The sequence below is a fragment of the Zootoca vivipara genome, chromosome 3, assembly GCF_963506605.1.
Source record: "Zootoca vivipara chromosome 3, rZooViv1.1, whole genome shotgun sequence".
NCBI lineage: Eukaryota > Metazoa > Chordata > Lepidosauria > Squamata > Lacertidae > Zootoca > Zootoca vivipara.
This window is the reverse complement of record NC_083278.1, coordinates 48,850,841-48,873,851: the sequence shown is the minus strand read 5'-3', so window position 1 is coordinate 48,873,851 and position 23,011 is coordinate 48,850,841. Positions and strand designations below refer to the sequence as shown.

General features: G+C 40.9%; 1 protein-coding gene across 9 annotated transcripts in view; it reads right to left on the bottom strand.

Moving 5' to 3' along the window:
- The window catches only part of LOC118082199 (uncharacterized), a 67,300-nt gene that overhangs the window by 41,686 nt on the left and 2,603 nt on the right, over window positions 1-23,011 (bottom strand). For 6 of the 9 annotated variants that reach the window (XM_060272618.1, XM_060272623.1, XM_060272619.1 and 3 more), the window contains exons 2-20: window positions 21,758-21,890; window positions 20,480-20,552; window positions 17,593-17,703; window positions 15,703-15,816; window positions 14,314-14,508; window positions 14,058-14,208; window positions 11,617-11,795; window positions 11,078-11,230; window positions 10,471-10,572; window positions 9,824-9,985; window positions 8,243-8,355; window positions 7,589-7,718; window positions 7,293-7,496; window positions 5,915-6,107; window positions 4,596-4,723; window positions 3,636-3,836; window positions 3,404-3,525; window positions 2,066-2,294; window positions 315-517 (exon numbers count right to left, since the gene is read on the bottom strand). In XM_060272618.1, the coding sequence (XP_060128601.1) occupies window positions 315-517; window positions 2,066-2,294; window positions 3,404-3,525; window positions 3,636-3,836; window positions 4,596-4,723; window positions 5,915-6,107; window positions 7,293-7,496; window positions 7,589-7,718; window positions 8,243-8,355; window positions 9,824-9,985; window positions 10,471-10,572; window positions 11,078-11,230; window positions 11,617-11,795; window positions 14,058-14,208; window positions 14,314-14,508; window positions 15,703-15,816; window positions 17,593-17,703; window positions 20,480-20,552; window positions 21,758-21,890 (2,896 nt within the window). The remainder of the gene's footprint in view (window positions 1-314; window positions 518-2,065; window positions 2,295-3,403; window positions 3,526-3,635; window positions 3,837-4,595; window positions 4,724-5,914; window positions 6,108-7,292; window positions 7,497-7,588; window positions 7,719-8,242; window positions 8,356-9,823; window positions 9,986-10,470; window positions 10,573-11,077; window positions 11,231-11,616; window positions 11,796-14,057; window positions 14,209-14,313; window positions 14,509-15,702; window positions 15,817-17,592; window positions 17,704-20,479; window positions 20,553-21,757; window positions 21,891-23,011) is intronic. The other 3 variants (XM_060272621.1, XM_060272622.1, XM_060272620.1) reach the window with 2 other exon arrangements.

Below are 23,011 nucleotides of genomic sequence, written 5' to 3'. Positions count from 1 at the left end.
ACTGGCATGTGGGTCCCAAACAGTTGTCCAGAAGAGAATGTAGCCCTTGGGCTGAAAGGGGTTCCCCATTCTGGTGTAATAAAGGCGGCGTACCTGAAATAGTGGTTTGGAGGGACTGACGAGGAGAGACCTAAATGTCAACAGGAGTCCCAATATTATGGCACACTGGATATGCATTTTAACCTACATACCCCAAGAGTAGGAAAAAACAAACACCTGCTGCACAAAAGTCCTTAAGGGTTACTTTCAATCCATCTTCATTGGGATTTCAATATAGCTCCCTGCATTGCCATCCCATGTGCCCATTACTTTACCTCTGCAGCTGTGCACTTTCTACCGCTGCCTCTATCAATCGATGGCGGAGGGTCAGAAGTTCAAGGAGCCTTGAAAAGATGTTCAGAATAAAATCTTGCTTTTCATTACCCTGTTTCTGCTTCCCCTCTTCTGCTGATTTCAGTGCTGACATAGCAATCTCTCTTACAAGACCAGGATCTTCAACCAGAACTTCTGTGAATAACTATGAGGGACATACACCTTTCAACAGCCAGTAAAAATAATGTTGTTGCTTAATTGACTTATCAAACCACGAGCCCAAGTTCAGATGACAAGTTAAGGCTGTTAAATATAATGGTTTAATAGACACTGAAATGGAGAATGCCTATGTGTATTGGTGAAAGGGATTAGCTAGAAGATTCCATTGAAGCTAAAGAATAAGAATAAGGGTTCTCTGAGCTCCTAGATGGATTGATAACTGTTACTGTTCTCTGCTAGCTAATATGTGAGTGTTTAACCTTAGATCACATGGGTGCCATTGAACCGCAGATTCATCATCTTGGAAGGGTGGTGGCTGAATCATTGTTCCCACGCTCTGTGGGAGTAAGGATGTGCAAATGAGTCTCCTGAAGGGAGAGAAAATAACTCCAAGCAAAATGGAGGCTGTAAGGAGACAGACTTTTGCATATATGTCTGTTTGGAATTATCTTTTATTTTTAATAAGATGAACCCATACTGGACTTGCACAAGACTTTATGGAATGTTTGAATGTATCATTTACTGTTTTTTGTTCTGTTTTGAAGAAAGTTCTACAAGTAAAGCTTGAATCAAAGTTATGGGCCTGAACAATGTTTTGATCCAAAGGAGTCAGTTTTTATGCTTCAGTAACTTAAAGCTGCACAATATTACCGTTATATCTCCAATAAAGTCAAGCCAAGGTTCAGCTCAGTGCAGCAGCAAAATGACCCAAAGGAGCAAAGTGGCTATGATCTCTCCAGGAGCTAGCATGTTTGCCCATTCATGCTAAGCCATGGCTTATGTGTGAACCAGGTCAATGTAGATTAGATCAAAGACAGTATATAAAACAATTTAAAATATGACAACATACAAACAATAGACAAGAGAAATCAGCTAATGTTAAAACAACTAGCAGCAGGGAATCAGGGAGAAAAGCAAATCTAAATCAACATCTAGCTGGTCAAAGGTTTATGGAAACAAATAGATTTTCCACTTCAAGTAGAAGGCAAGCAAAATGGATCTCTCATGGCTGTGTTGCAGAAGCAGAAACGGAAACAGTTCAATCAATCACGAGTTTCTACCTGCTTCTACCTACATACTTCAGATGGCAGGAGAATATACAAGAGGACTTCCCCAGATTATCTAAAACAGTGGGAAGATTTATATAGTAGAAGATACCCTATTAAATATTATTTATTTTAGCCATAAACACAGCAACAAGCGCCTCTTACAGTGCAAAACCAAAAACACATTTGTCCAGCTCACAAGCATAAAATCTTTAAAAGTTTGTATTGAAACTTTTAGTTGACTCTGTCAACAAGGGAAAGAAGATTTGTAGAGCACATCAACAGATCAGTCCATTTTAACTGACATGAATGTGTAGCGTCTGCAACAGAGATCACTAACAGCAGAGTCCTATGCTTGTCTCCTTGAAAGTAAGTCCCATTAAACAAAAGGGCACTTACTTTCAGGTAAGCGTGTATATCATAGCCTGAATTATTTTTTAAAAAAAGACAAAATCACCACAGATTTAAAATGTAGAAGACATACATACATCTTTCTGAATTTGAGAGCCATAGAAAGACTCTGGCTGTTCCATGGTCAGCCATGTGTCCAGGGCAAGTTGAAGTACATGTTTTTCCAGACTAATTGCCTCCCTGGCTGTCTTTGGCCTACAGCTTTGCTGGAACTCCTGGAGGATATGACCCAGAGCTTTAGGAACTAAAGATACTAGGCCAAGGGAAGGGTGGAACTCGAGCAAATAAATGTTCTTCAAAGCCGAACTTTAAAAACAAAAGCAAAATTAAAAAGCATTATGAAAGGATAGAATCATTACATTACGAGAAATAACTCTTGTTTTAAAGGAGCCTAATAGGACAAATGATAGTTTTGTTTAAGCTAACCTGAAATCTGATACATTCCATGCAAACGTTTACATACTGAGTGTTTTATGTAAATTGCGTAAATACATATTCTCCCTTTATAAATCATTCTGTATCTTAGTATATAATGACAATGTAAGAACGTCATCATGGGGAGCCATGAAAACTGCACTGTAGGTGAGCAGCCCAGGCAGGCAGAGCAGGCTGACCAGCCAAGTGAGTTAGCAGCATGGGCGGTGGCTGGCTCAGGTGAGCCACAAAGGAACAGGCAGGGCAGGACAGGGCACCTCCTCAGCAACTGCCATACTCTGCTGCCACTGCCCACCTCACCTGTCACTCCTTCCTCCTGTTAGTGGCAGTGACAGCAACAGCAGGATGAAGGATAGGAAGGCCTTCTCTCCTTTGTTCCTTTGTCCTGCTGCTGCCACCGAAGAGTGAAGGAGAGCATATCTCCTTTCCATCCTGCTGTTATTTGCTACCATTGCTAGTCGGTAGGGGACAAATGTGAGAAAATATTCCTCCCCTTTGTTGCTCGTGTTCTTGGCCTTCCCTCAACAGTGGAGGGGTCTAAGGGGAGGTTTGGCAATGTCAGTGGGGAGTGGGATGGGAGGTTTGGTGAGGAAGGTACACTCCCAGTTGCCCTTCCTACTTCTCCTTCAAACCTCCATAGTTTAAAGGAGTAATGTGGGGGGCTGAAAACCCTTTGTAAACGTGCCTTTGCAATGTTGTCAATAAAATCTTCATTTGGAAAAGCCACATTTGTTCAATTTGGCTTAACATTGTCAAACTAGGTCCGTGTTGTGAGACATGGCAATGCTACATGTGAAAGCTGACAAAGCAAAGCTACTCATCTACACAGTTTGATTAGCTTATCTGCGCCAACATCACTTTAATTCAAAGGGATAACAGTGTGACTTTTTGTGGAAGACTCTGCCTGAGCAAGTTAAAGATGGGCTCCCTTATAATACAGTACTTGCATCATATGACAAAGAGAGACACACATTACTCACGGGGTGTTATTAATAGCAATTAATTGTTTTGCAATTATATATGGGGGGAAACCAAATTCACAGGTGCCACCTTTGGGACCATCACGCCAAATCCTGTGGTTATATTCACGTTGGTTATCTATCTAAAAACCAAATAAATAAAAACACAAGCCTCATGAAGCAGAAAAAGTGGGATATAAATGTAAGAAAATAGATTAAAAATAATAAATAAAAACTCAAAGAGTCCACTAACCTGTTTGTTCAGAACACCTCTCACCAGCTGTAGGTGAAGCTCAAGGCAAGCACACTCATCTTTATAGATGTTCACAAAATACCCAAGATGGAAATCAAATCGAGGGCGTCTGTACATGATGTCTGTTACAACTTGGGCCAAAGCAAATCTTTCTTCTGAATCTAATGCATGTTGATATGCTTCAAAGTAACTATTCAAAAGCTGAAAATAGATTTAAAGCAAAAATATATAGGTGGGTTTTTTTTAAAAAAAAAGAATAATAATTTCTCTATTCTTTTTTAAAAAGTTAAGTTTCCCTATTTCACCTCTCTCTCTTATTTGTTAATTTAGTCAGCTCTGTTTTATGTGGCTTAGCCATCCTGGGGATGGGACTTTGGGAAAGGGGGACCTTAATTTCTATAAAGGAAGGGCTGGATGGGCTGTGGAACAGGAGAGTTAAAATGCTTCAAGATCAAATGTTTTGTAATGCAAGTTCTTTTGCAGCACTGCATTTCAGATGATAAAAATTGAGTATAATTTTAAAAATCAGCTTCATATTCATTTAATAACAATAGAGCATTCAGATTAAAGTGATACTTAAGAGTAAGCCCACTGAAAATCAATGAAACATTAGTCTGATATTTGCCTTGGATTTTGTCACATCTCACACTTTTAGTCTCTGAATTATGACAGCCCTGGAAAATATCCAAACCAATTAATTTAAGTTTTTCAGATACATTAGAGCTATTAGAGCTACATAAGATGACTGGGGGCAGGGGGATATCAAATACTATATTCCAAAAATGCTAATGATAGCTGTTTGCAAGTATGGTTGGTTTGAATAGTCCAACACACAGAGAGAGCCCTAGGCAACTTTGGGAGCAAGGATGAGAAATAATTTTAATTTTTAAAAAGTATCAAATGTAACAGGAGCTCAGATTGGTTGGTTTTTAAAAATAATGTGAATATATATATATACACCTGCCATTTATTTTCTAAGAAAGCTGTTTCACAAGTCCAAAGGTCAAGGATTACTGCAGATCGATCCACTGATGCATGAGCCCAGGCTGAGTAGTTGCTATTACTGGAATCACGGCATGCTTTGTGACCTCGAAAAGGAAAAACAACACAACAGGCATTTCCACAGAAACCAGCAAGCTAAGGAAGAACAATGCCTACTTAACAAAATGCGGCTCTCCAAACCTCTCTATCTGGCTCCAAGGGCTCTCCCAAGCCACACACAGCCCACCAACCTTGTTCCACAACCTCTTAAGTGCTTTTGCCTGGGTGAGATGAATATCTAAACTGTAATGATACCTTCTGCTTGCCTGGATGAAGGTTGGAGAGATGAGTGTGATAAACCTCTGGGTTTTACATGGCTGGAAACAGGGCCAGATTTAGGTTTGATGAGGCCCTAAGCTACTGAAGGTAATGGGGCCCTTTATATGTCCAGCTGTCCTTTGTCAACAACAAATTGTCTCTGGTTTTTGTGTTGAATATATGCTACATGGTAATTTATGGACCTAATTACATCATAGGAGCCTACACAACACCAAACTGTTGCTATATGTAGGTTTTATTTTATTTGTTTTTTATCTTATATTTTGGAAATGTACATCCAGGTTTTTTTCCTTTACATTTTTTGGGGGTCCACAAGAGAGTGGGGCCCTAAGCTATAGCTTGTTTAGCTTGCATGTAAATCTGGCACTGGCTGGAAAGAAGCTTGCTGCGCAAAAGAGTGACATCCTCTGACCCCACCCAACACTGACATTCAGCCCTTGGAAGGTTGCCCACAGGGGAATGTAGTCCTCTACTTGAAAAAGGTCCCTTGCCCCAGTCCAACAACAAGTATAGACTAGACATTGTGATATGAGGTGCCTAAAGGTGCTTGCTGTGTCACCATCGACACAGACCAGTGTTTCCCAAACTTGGGTCTGCAGCTGTTTTCGGACTACAATTTCCATCATCCCTGATCACTGGTCTTGCTAGTTAGGGATGGTGGGAGTTGTAGTCCAAAAACTGCTGGGGACCCAAGTTTGGGAAACACCTACATAGACCTCAACATTTCACACAACCATATGAAAACTGTCCAGAGTCCCACTCTGCTAGGCTGGCTCAGTAACTGACAATAAGCATCTTACTATAAACTGACATTTAGTAAAGTCAGGCACCCTGGTCAAGCTTTTGGGAAACCAGCTTTTGGGCTGGTGATCATTCCTTGTGAATGATCATTCCCATTTGTGCTCCCCCCCCCCGTCCTTCTCATTTGCAGAAGTGTGCCAAACTGTGCTGATTCTTACCTTTCCCTGCCTCAATGTACTGGGTTGCCACAAGCAAAAGCTGCTTTTCTAGCTCTCTCAGGTCCTGGATGGCTACATCGTACATCACAAAAGCCCCTCGCTGATCCTGGGTGTGGACATACATGTCTTCTGTGGTGTAAAAATCATCATGGTTTTCTACCTCTGCAAACTCCATAAACTGCACACTGTGAACCTGTGCCAGGGACAGATTAAAAATAAATACACGATGAAGCCTATATTAGAAGTACAAAATAAAACAGTGCATGTATATGTGGGTATGTGGGCATACGTACATACATGTGTGTGTGTGTGTGTGTGTGTGTGTAACTTTCAATAGTTTTGTAAAGGTATGGAAGAGTTTGACCTGCTGTAAACTTGTGGAGGAAGATTCAGTTCTGATTGGCAATGAGATTTAGGAGTTGAAGCAGTGTATTTTTTGTGAATTTCAAGCTCACCCATTAAAAGTCTGACCCATCCATAGAACAGATTGCTTTAAGGCTGCAAGGCTAAGCATGCTTGCTGGTGAGCAAGTCCCAATGAGATCTGTGAGGCACTTCTGAAAATACACGATTAGGGTAGTAATGGGGGAGGCTGCAGTGTAGAGGAGGGAGACTTTGTGCATGTGTTTGCTGCATTTATTTAGTTAGTGAAATTTATACACCACTTAATTTAAAAAACACCCTCTGTTTTTACATAAAACGATATAAAATAGCCATTTAACACTAGCAATAAAAACAGACAAAAACAGAAGATAGAATAAAATTATTTTTCAAATGAAAAATAAAGTTTGAAAAGCAAATGTGCACAAGAAAATTACATAACAGGATAGCCTGGCTAAGCAAAAAAGGCTTTAGCAGGCATTGAAAGCAATACAACTAAGGCATCTGCCTAATGTTAATTTGTCTGCTTCGACCTTTGAACAGAGATAAGAAATCTATAACTCTGTGTCAGATGTGGAACACCCAAATGCGTTTCCGCATAAGGCATACGGCTTTGATTTTATGACCTGCACTTCATCAGCTTGGGTAAATACAGCTTGTCGTAAATAGAGCTGGGGTTGTAAGGATACTGTGGATTCCCCTAAATGCCCCCATATGCTATATCCTAGTCTAACATGCAGGACCTACTCCATATATATAGGAAGCTGCCTTACACTAAGTCAGACCATTGGTCCATCTATCTCAGATCCTCTACTTTGATTGGCAGCAATTCTCCAGGGTTTCAGGCAGGCACTTTTCGAGCTGGAAGCGGCAGGGATTGAACCAGGGCCCTTCTGCGTGCAAGGTCAGCTGCAGCACCCGTTTACCTTGGTGCCGCACCTATTTTTATCCATGTGTCTGTCTATGAAGCTATTTTACAAAGTCCCCAAATGCCTCACCTTATAGTCAGCTGGTGTATAATGCACATAGGGGTGTGAACCAAGACCACCATAGGCACCTCTGCCCCCTTTGGCTGCATTTACCCAACAGGAATCTTCAGCAGTGGAGACCAGATGGCCGGCACTCAAGGCAAGACCCGAGGTGCTGATGGTTAGGGTTCTTTCAACGGATCTGAAGTAGTTGAGGATGCCCAAACAAATTCTCTAGTACAAATGAGACGTTTACGATGAAATAAAAATAAGTCTAATGTATAATATGCATAATATGAACATTTGAACGTGATTTTTCTTTTTACCTGCAGCTCTCGGATTTGCAAGTGACGCAAAAGAAGGAGAGATAAGTAGGCTCCTTTCCTCATGGGAAGCCCCTTGCTGTCGGCCTCCATGTCCTCATCTAACCCCAGCAGCTGCAAGGTCGTTGTGTAACTACATTTTTTTTCCCAAGGAGAAATTTAATTAAATTACTGTTTCTCAAAGAGATTCTCAGTTACATCTAAATTGCATAATCTCTTTATATTTGCTTTCTAGGAGGTAAAGCTCCTACTGTAATCACTCACATGGAAACCTCCAGAACAGAACAACATTTAGAAGGCCCAGGAGCGTGTGTTAGTGCTATCACATTTAAGGTGTGCCAGTGAATACACATATGCAGGGACAGACCTTGATAATATGCTGCCCAGTGAGAGGCCATTTGACGCCCTCCCCCCAATCCTTGTGGTGCCGCCTTAAACCAAGCTTTGGGAAAGAGGTGTGAGGCTCTGCCAGGGTCCTAAAGCCATCCTTACTTACTTCCCAATGCCTGGGTAAGTGCTTGCCCGATTTGGGAAGGAGACAGGGCAATTTGAGAAGCTGCCCTTCCATTTGTGTTTTGACAGCTTTGGTATAGCCCATTCATTTTTAGCATTAAATAAAAGCATCACACACAGAGGAACTGGCAATATTCATTTCACCTTGTGTCTTTTTTCTTTCTTGAAAAAGTGGAGGTCTTGTTAAAGTTGGGATGTCCCATATCCTTCTCACCAGTTGCCATGGTAGGATTATCAACATCATCACTGGTTTTCTCCTGTCCATATTTAAGGGCTAGTTATTATAGACAAACATTTTTTTTTCATTTTCAAGCATTTTGTAACTCTAAAATTATGAACAAAGGAATCCTTACATCATAGCCCACTGGTTCTCTTATTGCTTGTGCAACTTGTGACCTATCAAAATGGCAAGTACAGCAGCAATATATTGTGACCAAGAAATCAACCTTTGTAAGGGCTGCAAAAAAGAAGTATCAAGCAGATTTCTCCATTCTATTCCATTATTTTCCAAGGAGGTGGGTGGGATCCCTCTGTCACACATTCTGAATTGTATTCAACACAGGACTAAGGACAATGTTCCACCAGCACAAGGATTCTCCTTATGCAATGGAACATCCTCCTCCACTTCTCTTCCTGCACTCCTGCCCCCTGCAAAATGTATTCTGGATTTCTCCCCAACCTCCAAACATATTTTGGGATTGCACATAGGGAAGGAAAGGGAGAGAAACATCATTGTGCTAGTATTAATTCTTATGCTACCACAGTTACTTTGTTGAATACCACCCTATGATCTATTCAAAAGCTAGCACTGTTAAGTCGTGAGTGCGATTTCAGTTCTTCGTGAAGTCAGCTCAGAATAGTGATTCAGCATACTAGCAAGGAACTGCTAGGAGTCAAGTATAACAAGAACAGTCTTCTTTATTGCAGTAGGAATCTTGACTAACAGGAGGGAAAGGGTGAGCTCCTTTTATACTCTCAGGAGCAGGGGTTGGGGAAAGGATACATTTAGATTTTGGCGGGACCCTATCAGAGTGAGGATCCAAATTGGGCTAACAAGTTAACCAATAGCAACTGTCACCGCACCCATTTGAATCGCCCTGGAGCGGGCGATTGAAGAACAGGACTAGCAGAGAAACCCATGTACACAAATTAAACCAATACATAACAAGCACACTGCTCTGTGATTTTTAGTCTATTCTAACAAAAGTATTATGTTCCTGTTTGGACTTTCACAACCATTATCAACTTCAAAGCAGACTGAGAATCTCTTACACTGCCAAAGTCACCAACAAACAAAGAAGTAACTGGTTATATTTTGGAACACAGACCGTTCAGGACTTCATTTGAGATATTAGTCATACATGCATCCTAAATGATGCTCTCAGCTTTCATGAAACCAACCCTACTAAGTGATAATCTTATTGTCATGACTCATATTGTTGCCTGGTTGTCTGAAGTAAATAAAAGGCAAGAATTTGGTGGTGGCATTTTATCAGGTCAAACTATTATGAAGCAAAATGCAAGTCATCACAAAATAAAGCAAGGACAGCAGTTTCGTAAAAACACGGTAGTCAAATGGGAGCTCAGTTGTCACATAATATTAGAACTTACCCTGAATTGGAGGATCCTCTTCAAAAGTAACAAAATTCATTCCAAAAGAAAATGTACACAATCCCTATAGAGATCTACGCAAATTTCAGTTTATAAAATCTTCTGCATATTTACCTGATGGAATCTAGAGTTGTGGTAAATCTTGTTCCAGATTTGATCATATTGTTGTGAATTAAAAGGTGTAAAAGTACTAAAAGCTGATGTCATTGATCTTGGCTCTAGCACTGCAGATGCTTGCTCCTGAAGAACCTCCATCACCCGTTCTGGATTGGAAACCTAGTTTGTCACAGCAACATATTTTGACTTTTAGCAAAACCAGAAGCCACAGTTCAGATAATATAGACTAACTTTGTCTGGATCCAACTGAATGATTTGAAATTTCAGGAATGGCAAATAAGTTTAGACATAACGTAAGAGTACTTTTTAAAAAGCAACACCCCACCCCACTATAAATCACATAGAAATGAAACCGCATGAAACTGAAAGTTCATGATGTCCTGAGTAAAAACAGGCTTTGGAATCACTGACTGTGGAATTCTTTCTTGTTAATGAGTGTAGATTTTTTAAAAACTTCATCCTGAAATACCCAAAAGAGTTTTGATTCACTTAAAGTAAAAATAAATAATTTGACGTAAACCTGCTACATATCACACAAATTGGAGACAGGTTTAATAGAAGTGGATTCAAGGTTCCTGGTAATTTGTACTGCAAAAAAATGGAAGTGGGGAGTGGAGAAACAGTTGCTCAGCAGTTTTTATTACCTCTAAAAATTTTGACTGAATCTGCAGCAGCTCATCAACCTTCTTCCGATGCTTCAGTTTCCTGAACATTTTTTGCTGCCATGGATCTTGATGAGGTTTAATCTGCTTGTCAGTAAAAAACCATGTGTAAGGAACATAAAGAAAATACATTTCTCATCCTAACGCAGCACAGGTGATTGGGACATATTGAATTGTTTTGTGTGCACAAATTTGCACATACGTGAACTAAAGGATGCTTTGCATGAAAGAAAAAACTAGCACTCAGCAGATTTGGGCTTGATCCAGGTGTGCCAATGTTGTACAGAAATGAATGTGTGCAAAGATCTTACCATTTGTTTGCTGCTCTTAGTGCTAACCACTTGTGGAAGGGATGAATCCAGGCACCCCGCTACTCTGTCCAAATATCCAATCAGCTCTGTCAAAGGTATCAGCCAATCATATTTGTGCATATGCCAAGTTTCTGCACAAGGGCCTTTGAACTGAGACCATTTAATCCACTTCAACACATGGTTTGCTAATGAGAAGCTGGGAATTTAGATGCTTTAGAGCAGCTTCCTTTAGCCTGAGCTGCCAATTTATCAGGACACCCAAATGCAGGTCTTATTACCTTTATGAAAGGAATCCAGTTGGCTCTCTTTTTCAAAGCCATGTTGGGGTCTCTGATACCCCAGGTTTCTGATCCAGGCGTTCCAGCATCATAAACAGGAAATGTTCTCATTGTCTGTTGTTTCCTGAAAAGGCTTCTAAACTCATGCATGACCTAAGCACCCCAGGAAAAAGATGCCCTACTAGTAAACATAGGTTTCCACTGAGCACTGCAAAATAGTTACTATGTTAGATAGTTCAAAGAGAGGAGCAGTATGCACTTAAGCTTCATTGAACATCATAATGAATTTCTATAGACTTAAAATGGGATTTAATTGTACTTAGATTACTCTGGATTTTGCCCCAAATTCCTTACTATTACACTTTGAAGGATCATAAAAAATTCAGAAGGGAGATCATTATAGACTTAACTCTGCTGATATCAAAGTAAATAATTGGTTTAACTGTTTATTCTTTTAGCTGTAGACTTTCAGTGGGAGGAGAGAGACCGCATCAGTATACATATTATATACAGTAATATAAGAGCAACCATTAAATTACCATAGAAAAAAGTTCCATCTCATCAGCAGAATGTTTCAGGTCTTCCACATCATAGCTGATACGAAATTGAGAAAGTAAGAGTCTGAGTTGAGGCTTTAGTTCCTCAATTTCTGCAGTGTGCTGGGGAAGTGTGCAGGTGGCACCCCTGGCTTGGAATCCTATAAGAGGGCAATAATAAACTGAAAAGATGCATAAAACAAACTTTGTAATACTGCCAAGTTTCCTTCAAGTGAATTTATGCTTCTGGTGATGCATCATTATATATATATATATATATAATATTCATTCATTCATTTCTGTACAACATTGGCACACCTGGATCAAGCCCAAACCCATTATATATATATATATATATATATATATATATATATATATATATATATATATATATATATATATAATGGGTTTGGGCTTGATCCAGGTGTGCCAATGTTGTACAGAAATGAATGAATGAATATTATATCTATATATAATATCACTCACACACACACCAACTATTCAAATTACAGTAGGCCACTGAGGAAGACTGGAGTGGTGGAAAAGTATATGGCCAGCCTTTTGAACGGCTAGGTTGTAAGCCTAAAATCACAAATAAAAGGATGTAAATATAGTTGGACTGCTGTGAAAGTCTTGGCGGTGTGAGCTCCCAGTTTCTTATTCACCTGACAGTTTGAAACAGAGTTCGATAGAACGACTTAAAAGAAATGAGATTTATATGCCCCTGCATGCCAAAGTAAGCTTTGGCCCATCTTGTATGGTATACCTCTCCCATTCAAGAACCACAACAATTATTAACCATCACAACATTTTTGTACAATATTCATTACCACGTGATAACCCCAGATGACAATGTTAGCACGTATGACAGTACGTATATCGCACCAAAATGAAGCATTGGGCCAGACACCTCCATGCCATCTTCTATACAGTACATCCATCTGGATATGTGGGTTTGTGATTTGGTGTGGACCAGCGCTTGCAGAGAGATGCACACCCCCTGTTCCTTATACTTCTACATATATTGGCAATTATTAACATGAACCTACACAGCTCTCAGTGTCTTGTGCTAAGTGTTGGGACTGCTATGACTCTATTTAACCTCATAGAGGACACCCCTCTAAACATGTGGATGTGTTTTGTGGGGCCCAAAAGGTTATTGTGAGATGCACACCCCAAATTCCATATTTGTAACTGTCTTCTGGGGTCATAAAAAAAATGGTTACAGCAGAGCCCCCTGCTATGAAGATATTTGGTGAGTCAACACTTATTTTGGGTTGCGCAATAAGCCTCAGTTCCTTATTAAGTGTTCTTGTTGAGCTCAATTTCAAACTGTACTAATACAGCTTGATAACTAGTAACCACCTTCTGTCTTGTGCTTTCAGGACTTTTGCAGTAGCCCTTCAAGGTATCCTTTTGTTTCTGATGATAAACTTCTTCCAAGTTATACTATGAATCCCAGATATAACTTATACCACACAGGTGTCCTTTGTACAGCAGCTCATTGACACACCAAGAATTTTAATCACCATGCAACAACTTGCTAAAGTTCAATAAGGCTCCTGAGGATCTGTAGAGTTATATGTAATCTAATTTATTATCTCACTGCTTGGCAGTAATGGGCCATCTGTGTCCCTATTCTACACTTGGCTCTATCTTAGCTTTTAATGTTTTGCTCAATCAATTTTCTGTTTAATCTATCTAGCTTAGATCTATACAGCAGACTAAGTTGGAGACTTTATTTAATATAACACTGTAAAACAAATGGTCCTGGACAACGCGTCGCTGAAAGTAAACAGCAAAGAAGCAAATCATCGTGATTAACTTTCTGTCTCCATAAAAGTTCATTTCCTTTCCAAATAAATGCCCAGATGTGGTCTGGGTATGTCTACATATCCCCACCTGGCTGCTATCCTGAAATGGCCTTTGCTTAGATTGAAAGGTTGAGAGAGTGGAAGGACTGTATGGTATGCCCTCGTTAATGCTCAAATTGTAGGAATAGGGTTACAGGAAACTGCCTTATACTGAGTCAGGCCATTGATTCATCTTAGCTCAGTATCGTTTGCACTGACTAGCAGTGGTTCTTCAGGATTTCTGACAGGGTTTGCCCTTCCCAGTCTTACCTGAAGATGCAGAGGGTCAGGGACAACCTGCCCATAAGGCAGACTAAAGCAGCTGCCTTAGGTGGCAGAATTCTGTGTGGTGTGAGAACTCTGTGAGAACTCTGCAAGATCTCGTGAGACTTCTGGAAATGTTAACAGAAGCTGTCACTGCGCAACCCCAGTAAGTGAGGCTTCAGCAGCAGTGGGATATCTTCTCATTTCACCTCAGGTGAGGGAAACTTGGGAAAGACATACAGACCACCTGCAACAACTGCAACCTAATGCAGTATTGCTACATTGTACAGTGAGGCCCTAAGGCACGTGAGGATAATTCCTTCTTACCACCTGCTGCCGATGTGTCAGAGTGAATAGAGAGCTGGATACTGGGAGACAAATATACAGTTTTGCCAACAGCTTTTAATTTATCACCATCACCCCAGACAGGATGTCTGTTAATTTCAATTCTATGAGAGACAGGCAAGTACTGGAGTACCTACAGAGAGGAACACATATTTTGCATTTAGTGTTTGTATTCAAAGCACAAGTGGGACCCAAAGGTTCCATAATTAAGTTTTACAGTCTATAATCGTCATCTCACCTGAAGGTAGCTATGGATGGTCTTAAGTGAGTGCAGGTGACATACTAGCCACTGTGTGTAAATAGCCAGGTCTTCTTGGGTCACTAAATTTGTAGGATTTTCCCTTCCTGCCAGGAAATTCTCCCGGGCACTTGACAATCTTGCTGCCCTTTGAACAGCATCATTGTACTCCTGCATAATATGAGCCACTTGTTTCTAGGGAGATAGAGGGAGAGAAGAGACATTATTTTCTCAGAAAGATTAATTAATTTTCTAGAACATCCTTGCTTTAGCTTTTCCCTCCGCAGAAGGAGTCTCAAATCAAGAACAGGAGTGTGCCATTTGTGGGGGAGAAATGTAGTCCTCTAGATAAAATCTGAAAAACAATGTTTTGGAAAGGGCTTTAAAAAAAGTCTTCAGAGCTTTTCACTGTATGGAGGTCCATGCACCAAGAAATATAGAGAACACAAGACTCTTTTAATAGACATCTTCAAAACCACCACAGGCTGCTGACATCTTAATAACTGGCATTTCTGATATGGTCCAGTCCTTTTAACAGTCCCATGAGCCTCTGGTTTTCACTATTAGAACTGATTTACACATGGAAGAGGCACATATGGTATAAACTTTGGTATGGTATAAAATTTCATAGACTTTGGCACTTCAGATTGCCAGGGCACAGAATCTCCTACCGTATTTGTAATAGTTACTATGCACAGTTCCTGCACATAGAAAATTAGTATAGCAGAGGGAAAGGCTTTCACAGTCTTAGTATTCTACAGACAGGGAAACTTTTATTCCTTGATGAAGGAGCAGTACCATTATTATTATTATTATTATTATTATTTGAAATTCACATTAGCTCAAAGAGTTTGAGAGTTGCCATTGCTGTGCAAGCACCAGCGCACATGCTTCATTATGACCAAGTGTACGGATAATATTGCAACAGGATAATAGGCAACATCTTTTCGCAAGTGGACCTGGGTTTTGAGCTACACACTGAGAATGAGGTTGCTATAGAGGGCTGTCACAACTGGATGCTGCCCATTATGATTAATTACGTATGAGGCACAACATCTTGCACATAATGTTAACCTAAGCATTATGAGGTGACATTCATTTATACGGAAAGAAAACAATGGGTTGTATCCATACATGTTCAGAGTAGACCCGATGGGATTAAGTCAGTTGCATCTGTTGATTTTAAGGGGTCTATTTCCAAGCAGGACTTAGTTGGATTCAACCTTATGTACATATTTACAGTTCTGTCCCCTACATGCAAAGGAAATCAAGCCAAACTCACAGATGAGCTTTTATTACACACCTGGGAGGAAAACCCATGTACCTATTCCAACTCAACAATTCTATGATTCTATTTTTAGCATCTGTGGCACTATGAGATTAGCATACCTGGTACAAAGGATAGAATTGCTCAATAACACTGCTGTGCTGACAAAATCTTTTCCATCTAAGCATGTGTAAATATTTGCTTTGGACCAGCTGCGTGATTCTGTCTGTAAAAAACTATACAAAAAGCAACAGATTTTTTAAAAAACAAAATAGAGTGGCATTACTTCCAGAATTCTTTAATTTGTATATATTGTTATAGATTTATAGGTGCTGGGATTTATGAAAGGTTTTGGATTGTCAAAACTAATTTCCTTGGAGGAAATGGCCAGACCCAAGTGTGTATCAGGGAGTACTGACCTACTGATAAGCCTTTTTTATTAGCACATGCAAAATACTGAAAAGGAAAGGAATGGAGAGGCATTTGAAAAACAGGATGCAGTATGGAATCAGCTGTCCAAATGGGGCAAAGCAAAACATTCCAGTGCACTAGAACGAGTCCAAAGTAGGACCTGGGTCAGGGGTTGTGAATCTTTTTTAGACCAAGGGCCACTTTCCCTCTTTGCAACCATCCAGAGGCTACACGCCGGAGGTCAAAAATAGGTGGAGCAATGGATATTATCATTACCTTTGTACAATAGGCTATGTTATGGACACGCACAATTCAGAAGTTTATCCTCTCCATCCCACAGGCAACAGACATGTTCACAGTTCAAGAGCAGGGCTTTTTTTCAGCTGGAACTCACCAGAACTCAGTTCTGGCACCTCTCAGGTGGGTTCCAAGAGAACAAGGGAGGCGGTCGTGGTGAGTTCCAGCACCTCTTTTTCTAGAAAACTATCACTGTTCAAGAGTATATTCCCTCTAGTCAAAATCAATTGAAAAGGGTGCAAAACAGGGTCAGGGAAGGCAGGGCCTTCAGAGAGAGGATGTGGCCTGGGGATGGACCCCAAAGACTTGCAAAGGGCCGCCTTGGGCCACTGGGCCTGAGGTTCCCCAACCCCAGTCAAAGTAATTATGTGGAACTTAGCCCATATTCTCCTGCTCCCCTTTACAACTTCGGTGGGGAAGAACACATATAATCATATTTTGTATCATGTAAAGCAGGCATAGGCAACCTTGGCTTCCAGATGTTTTGGAACTACAACTCCCACAATCCCTGACCACTGGCCCTGTTAGCTAGGGATCATGGGAGTTGTAGTTCCAAAACATCTGGAGAGCCAATGTTACCTATGCCTGATGTAAAGGAACAATCACTCTTGCTCTGCTGCTGTTATGCTCTCCTCGCTTCTCAATAAAGCAAGAAGCCTGGGGCTGCACTGGTTTCCTCTGGATGACAGGGAAAGCAGCACACTGGAGGCTTATGATCTGTTTACATATATACCTAAGCAGAGCACAACGGAAGCCAACAGAATCCTACTTTAGGCAGATACTAATCCTGTATCAGATCCCCAAAGCACAGAAGTCACAAGGCTAAGCAGCTGTTTGGAACCTGCCCTGTTTAAAGCTAAATCGAACTACAGTCTCTCAAATCTCTCTCTTTCAGTGGCTCTTTGCACAATGCAAAGAGTAACTGCCTTCTTTTCTGCCACACAGAACAGCTTGCAGAGCAATGATCTTAGACTGCACCCTGCAAATTGACTGATTAAGGGGAAACATCCTTAGTCATTAACTCCGACCTGGGAAATATCAGTTGATTATTCCTGGCATTTGATGAGCAATCAGCTGAATGAAGCTATGCCCTTGCCATCAGATGTACAGGGTATTCCTTGTGGTGCTGCTGCTGCCACAGTAAAAACCAACTTGTGAGCAGACAAAGGTCTACCTAAAGGTACCTATTTTTATTCACAGACATAGCTGTATGAAGCTTCATTTCATGTTGTTTGCCCATGATAGCAAATTCACACTGAAAAATGCCAAATGAGTCTTCAAATCACAAACATGACAAATATTACCTGGTGCAGTAACAAAGGTAAGCTTTCAAATGTATATTCTCTTTTTAGACAGATCTCTAGCTCCCTCTGCATGAGATCAGCCTGAATTACAAGAGGCTTTGCCTCTGCTACCTGTAAATGAAGGACAGAAAAATCATTTTGCTCTGAAATTAAGTTCTGTACATTCAGAACACCCTAGGTGCAGCAGAGTTCTACACATGTCAAAAACACTTTCATTTGAAAGTTTTGAACACTAAAGCTGTTTTTAATTTCATATTCTAGAGAGGGTTTCAGAGGTCTGTGAACCTAGCACAATCCCCCCCAAAAAACAATAAAATAAATACTATTTGTGTGTGTGTGTGTGTGTGTGTGTGTGTGTGTGTGTATGCACACATATTTTTCTGAGGAGGGAGTCCATAGTTTTCATCAGACTCTCAAAGGGTCCATAACCCACAGAGGGTTAAGAGCACTGTCTTAGATTAAGATGAAGACCATAGAAAGGTTGATTGAGATCATAAATATACGGTATTTCCTTTTCCAGAATTTCCCCTCTCCTTTCTCAGTTCAATACAGTATAGTGTTTGTGATCCCATGGGGAAAGGGACATGCAACGTTTAATATTCGTCATCCTGAGTCCCTATGATAGGGAGGACTTAATTACTGAATTAAAGAACTAGAAAAAACACTCCTAGTTAACTATCACACCACTAGACTTAAAAATCCAAAAAGTTACTGAAGTAAACACTGGAGGCCGTACCGTTAGGCCAAATGGGGCACTGCCCCATCAAACCAGACCCCACCTGCCTGCCTTATTTACACTGAAGTGGCACTGGCTGTCACTTTGCACTTTATCTCGGGACTCATCTGCACCGCACCTCAAAATCCATGTTTTCTTTTTTTCTTTGTCCTCTGACGACCTCTGCAGGTCCACGTCTGACTGCTTTGTGCATGTATAACCACCTGGAGGTAGGGCTTCAAGAACCACACGTGTTGCACTCTTTTAGTTATTCTTCCCACCTCCCAACCTTCTGCTCTTCAGTCTGTCCCTTCTTTATTCAACAGCACAGTACATGCACACCCAGCAAAACACATGTGCTGTTTCTTCTCCCCTGCCCCCCACAAGTAGAGAAAAGGACAAAAGGAAGTAAAGAAAGCACCTATCTCTCTCACACACTGTCTGGAAAGGAAAGAAGGAAAGGAGTTTCCAAGTCTCCACCCCCCCCCTTCATTGTTTATTTGCCTGGCTGCAGTACTGATGAGTACCACTGATATTGCACACATTTGTTTTTCCCCCAAAAGAGCTTATTACTGTGTGTGTTGTGGCGACAGGTTAATAAAACACAACTCATTCTGTCTACAGCACCCGCAGTCACCAGCCAGCCAGAAGTTAAACAGGGTCACTCCCAGAAGCAACAATGAGAACTGGAGTCGTGCAGAGAAGGTGGAGGCAGGAGAAAGGTGGGCTGCCTGCAACCAAACTGCAATACTGAAAATCCAGGGGGGGGGGGGGGGACAACCACTGGTGCTACTTTAACAGTGGATTTTAAAAACCTTTTCATGTTTAATGTTACTGCTGGTTAGTGAAAAGGCAGGTTTTCACTAACGGAAAAAACGTTGATGCCATCCTCTCAGTAGGAATGTCATATGGTTATTGCAAAACATTTAACTTAAAAATAAATAAATGAACAAGATTAATTAAATGACATTGCAGATGAGCCCTCATTGGTAACCTTATAGAACTCAGCAGGGACATGAATCTAGAATTCGTTGTCATGGGCTCTGGCTCCACCTACTGTTAGCCTTCCACCCTGCTACTGTATTCTCAATGGGCATCAGACACCACTTTAACAGTGCCAGATGGATCTAGACCAGTGGTTCCCAACAGGTGGTCCGGGGACCCCCAGGGGTCCACAAGCTATGCCAGAGGGGTCCGCAAGATGCTTTTAGAATAAAAAATATATTAAATATATTTCGTATGATAACAGATTTTTTGTTTTGGCCGCTTCCTGCATGAGCAGAGTCTAGCGCAAAACTAGAATTAGATAGAGGCAGTAGTTCTGCTGTATGCCGTTAGGTGGCGCTTTACAAACACTACTGTTTTGCAAAGAGGCAGCGCGCGCATTCTACTAACGCTCACCTCCCCAAGATGCTTTGCGCGCGTCGGCTTCATTTGTGCGCTACTGCGCAGGTACCCTGTCTTCTCCATTCCCCTCCCTCCTCCCTGGCGCGCGCCTCTTTGCAAAACTCTTAATTTGGCTCTCACTTTTTAATTTTAGGATTAGGGATTAATGGGGGTCCTTGTCACAATAGCGGCTCGATGAGGGGTCCTCAAGAATATTTTGTTGGGAACCCCTGATCTAGACCCTTCACAGAGGATTAAGCTGGTCTTACTTGCTCTTACAAGCTGTACTGGGCTTATTACTGCACTCGTATACCCCAATTTATTTTCCTGTAAAAGCTATAAAAGCTGAAATAATAGAATACAGATTATTTACTAAAAAGACTGAACTTCAGGCCTTTCCTTCCTGCCAACCTAGCAGTTCGAAAGCACGTTAAAATGCAAGTAGATAAATAGGATAAATAGGAACCGCTCTGGTTTGCCAGAAGCGGCTTTGTCATGCTGGCCACATGACCTGGAAGCTATACGCCGGCTCCCTCGGCCAATAATGCGAGATGAGCGCGCAACCCCAGAGTCGGTCACGACTGGACCTAATGGTCAGGGGTCCCTTTACCTTTACCTTTTACAGGCCTTTCCTAACCATGCTTACTTAGAGGCAAGCATCACTGAGTTCAGTAGGACAGGTAAGCATGAGGCACGGGACTGCAGCATTACCTGAGGTTGGTTTCTGTGAGACTTTCACAACGTTATCTAATGGGGTATTTTCACACTGACATTTTCATCACTTACTTGTAAACATTTCTTCAGCGCCAATTCCCTTTCTCTTCTGAAGTAATCAACATCTTTTGGGAGGGGGACAGAACTATGAAAGATTACCAAACTTTCTTTAGAGAAGTGTAGAATTAACCAACAAAATACTTGGAAATAATGTGGTATCTAGTATTCAGTACATTAATCAATCATCTGAAAAACTTGTAAAATTCATATAGTTTATGCCAGCAGCATGAATACACTGCCCCCCTGCCCATGACGACTCTTTCATTTTTGTCCCTTGGCAGGTCCCTGCTTTTAGCAAAATGGTCTTCTGACACATTCATAAATCACAAGCAGCACACCAGAATACTTATTGGATGAATGGATGTGCAGCAGATGCTCTCAGAAAATAGATTCATGTAGATTGACTGGCCATCCTTTGGAAGAGGTTCTCTGTGCTGAATGGAGCCACGCATTTTGAACAAAACATAAATGTTTAGCAGGATTCAGTCAGAGTGACAGTTTTCAACACCCTAATCCATTTAATTTCAATGGGTAGTTCATCTCGCACTTTGAGAAAGGAGAGCAGGACAGAACTAGAAAGACCAAGTAAAGTTAGCAATATTTATGGATTTTAAACTAAATTGAAAATGAGTACCATGCTACAGGTTGGGCCTGAGAAAGCTGAAAGCCACTGCTGTAATATAATATTTGATTGAAATAGAGAAAGCAAACACACCACACAGAAAAATCAATGTATGATAAATGCTACATATGAACCAGCCAGGATGCTGCAATCATCACCTCAAGCCCTTCTTTGTGTGCCCCCTTCCATGAGAGGGCTTGAGGGTGGCGACTCATGTATGAGCCGTTTCAGTGGCAGTTCTTTCCTTGGGGAATGCTCTCCTCAGAGAGGCTTACCTGCTGCCATGTTTTTTAGGTGCTGGGCAGAAACATTTCCTTTTTGTTAGGGCTTTGGCTTTTAATTATCTATTATCTTCTTGTGTGGGTGGGTTGTTTCTAGTTTTTTTTAAAATAGAATCTTTATCTATTTTAATTGAGACTTTATCATGAAACTAAAATATCAATTCAGTTTTTAATGCTGGTTTTAATGTATGCTCAAAACACCGTAAGTTGCTTTGTGTTGCGGTGGCAAACAAACGACTAATAAATAAAATAATAGTTATTATGGTAACAGATAGGCATCTACTCTTGCAATTAACGAACAGTTAAATGCATGGGAGTTGCAATGAAACAGAGTGGTTCATTTACACTAGAACCATGTTTCTGTCTGAGGAAAATAGTTCTCTTTACCAGTACCGTGTCCCCTGCAGATCGCCATTTCCCTCTATTTCTGTCTTTAGTTCTTCCAGCTGTACAGCTAGTTCCTTTTCCACCTGCTGGACCCTCTCAGTGGAAGAGATCTTGTAAATTTCATCCATTTTGCCTTGATTCATAAAAAGGGAATATTAGTTAGTAACTCAGCAAGGCTATAGAGCCACAGATTTCCTAAAGTGTGTGCATAAGTATGAATATAGGACAAATACACACATACCCTTTGACAGGAGAACTTTAAAAATTGATTAAAAAACTAATTATCTGTTTTTTAAACATTCCCATGCGCGTGCACACAGTTCATTGCTGCAGAGTTTATCCTCAACCTGGAAGGTACTGGAAGTGACCGGACAGGGTTGGGTAAAATGTGAATTAAATGAAAGAAAAATAGAAAAAGTTCAGCTCTCACCTATGTGCCTCTTCAGATTCCACCCATGTGTAGTGACTGACCAGGAACAAGAACTTGGGGTTGTAGTAAATAATAAAGATGTCAGCCTAGTGTGTGGCGGATGTAAAAAGGCAAATTCTATGCTAGGCATCATTAGAAAATAAAAACTGCTGATATCACAATGCCATTGTGGCAAATATATAGTGCAACCACATTTGGAATACTGTGTACAGTTCTGGTCACCTCACCTCAAAAAGGATATTGTAGAGTTGGAAAAGTTGCAGTATTTGGGACCTTTTAGTTTACAGAAAAGTTGAGTAAGATGTGACATGATAGAAATTTATAAAATTATGCATAGCATGGAGAAAGTACATACGTAAAGGCCACCCCCCCCCACTAGAACTGAATGAAGTTGAGTATTGGAAGATTCAGGACAGGTAAAAGGAAGTAGTGTCCTCATTCAGCGCAGACGAAGCAACAATGGCCACCAGCCTAGACAGCTTTAAAACAAGATTAGACAAATGCATGCAGGAGAGGGCTAGCTATCGGTGGCTATGCTCTGCCTACACAGTTGGAGGCAGCTAACACTTGTGAATCCCAGTCACTGGAAAACCACAAGAGGGGAGAGTTCTCTTGTGCTTGAATGCTGCTTTTGGGTTTCCACAGGCATCTAGTTGGCCACTGTGAGAACAGGATGGTGGACTAGATGGGCCATTTGCTTTATCCAACAGGCTCTTATGTTAATCTGAACAAACATACATTGCAGAGGCAAGCAAACTTAAACAAAAAGGTTATTCAGTTGACACAAACAGCTAGTCAGGCATGGTGGTTTATTTCAACCAAGG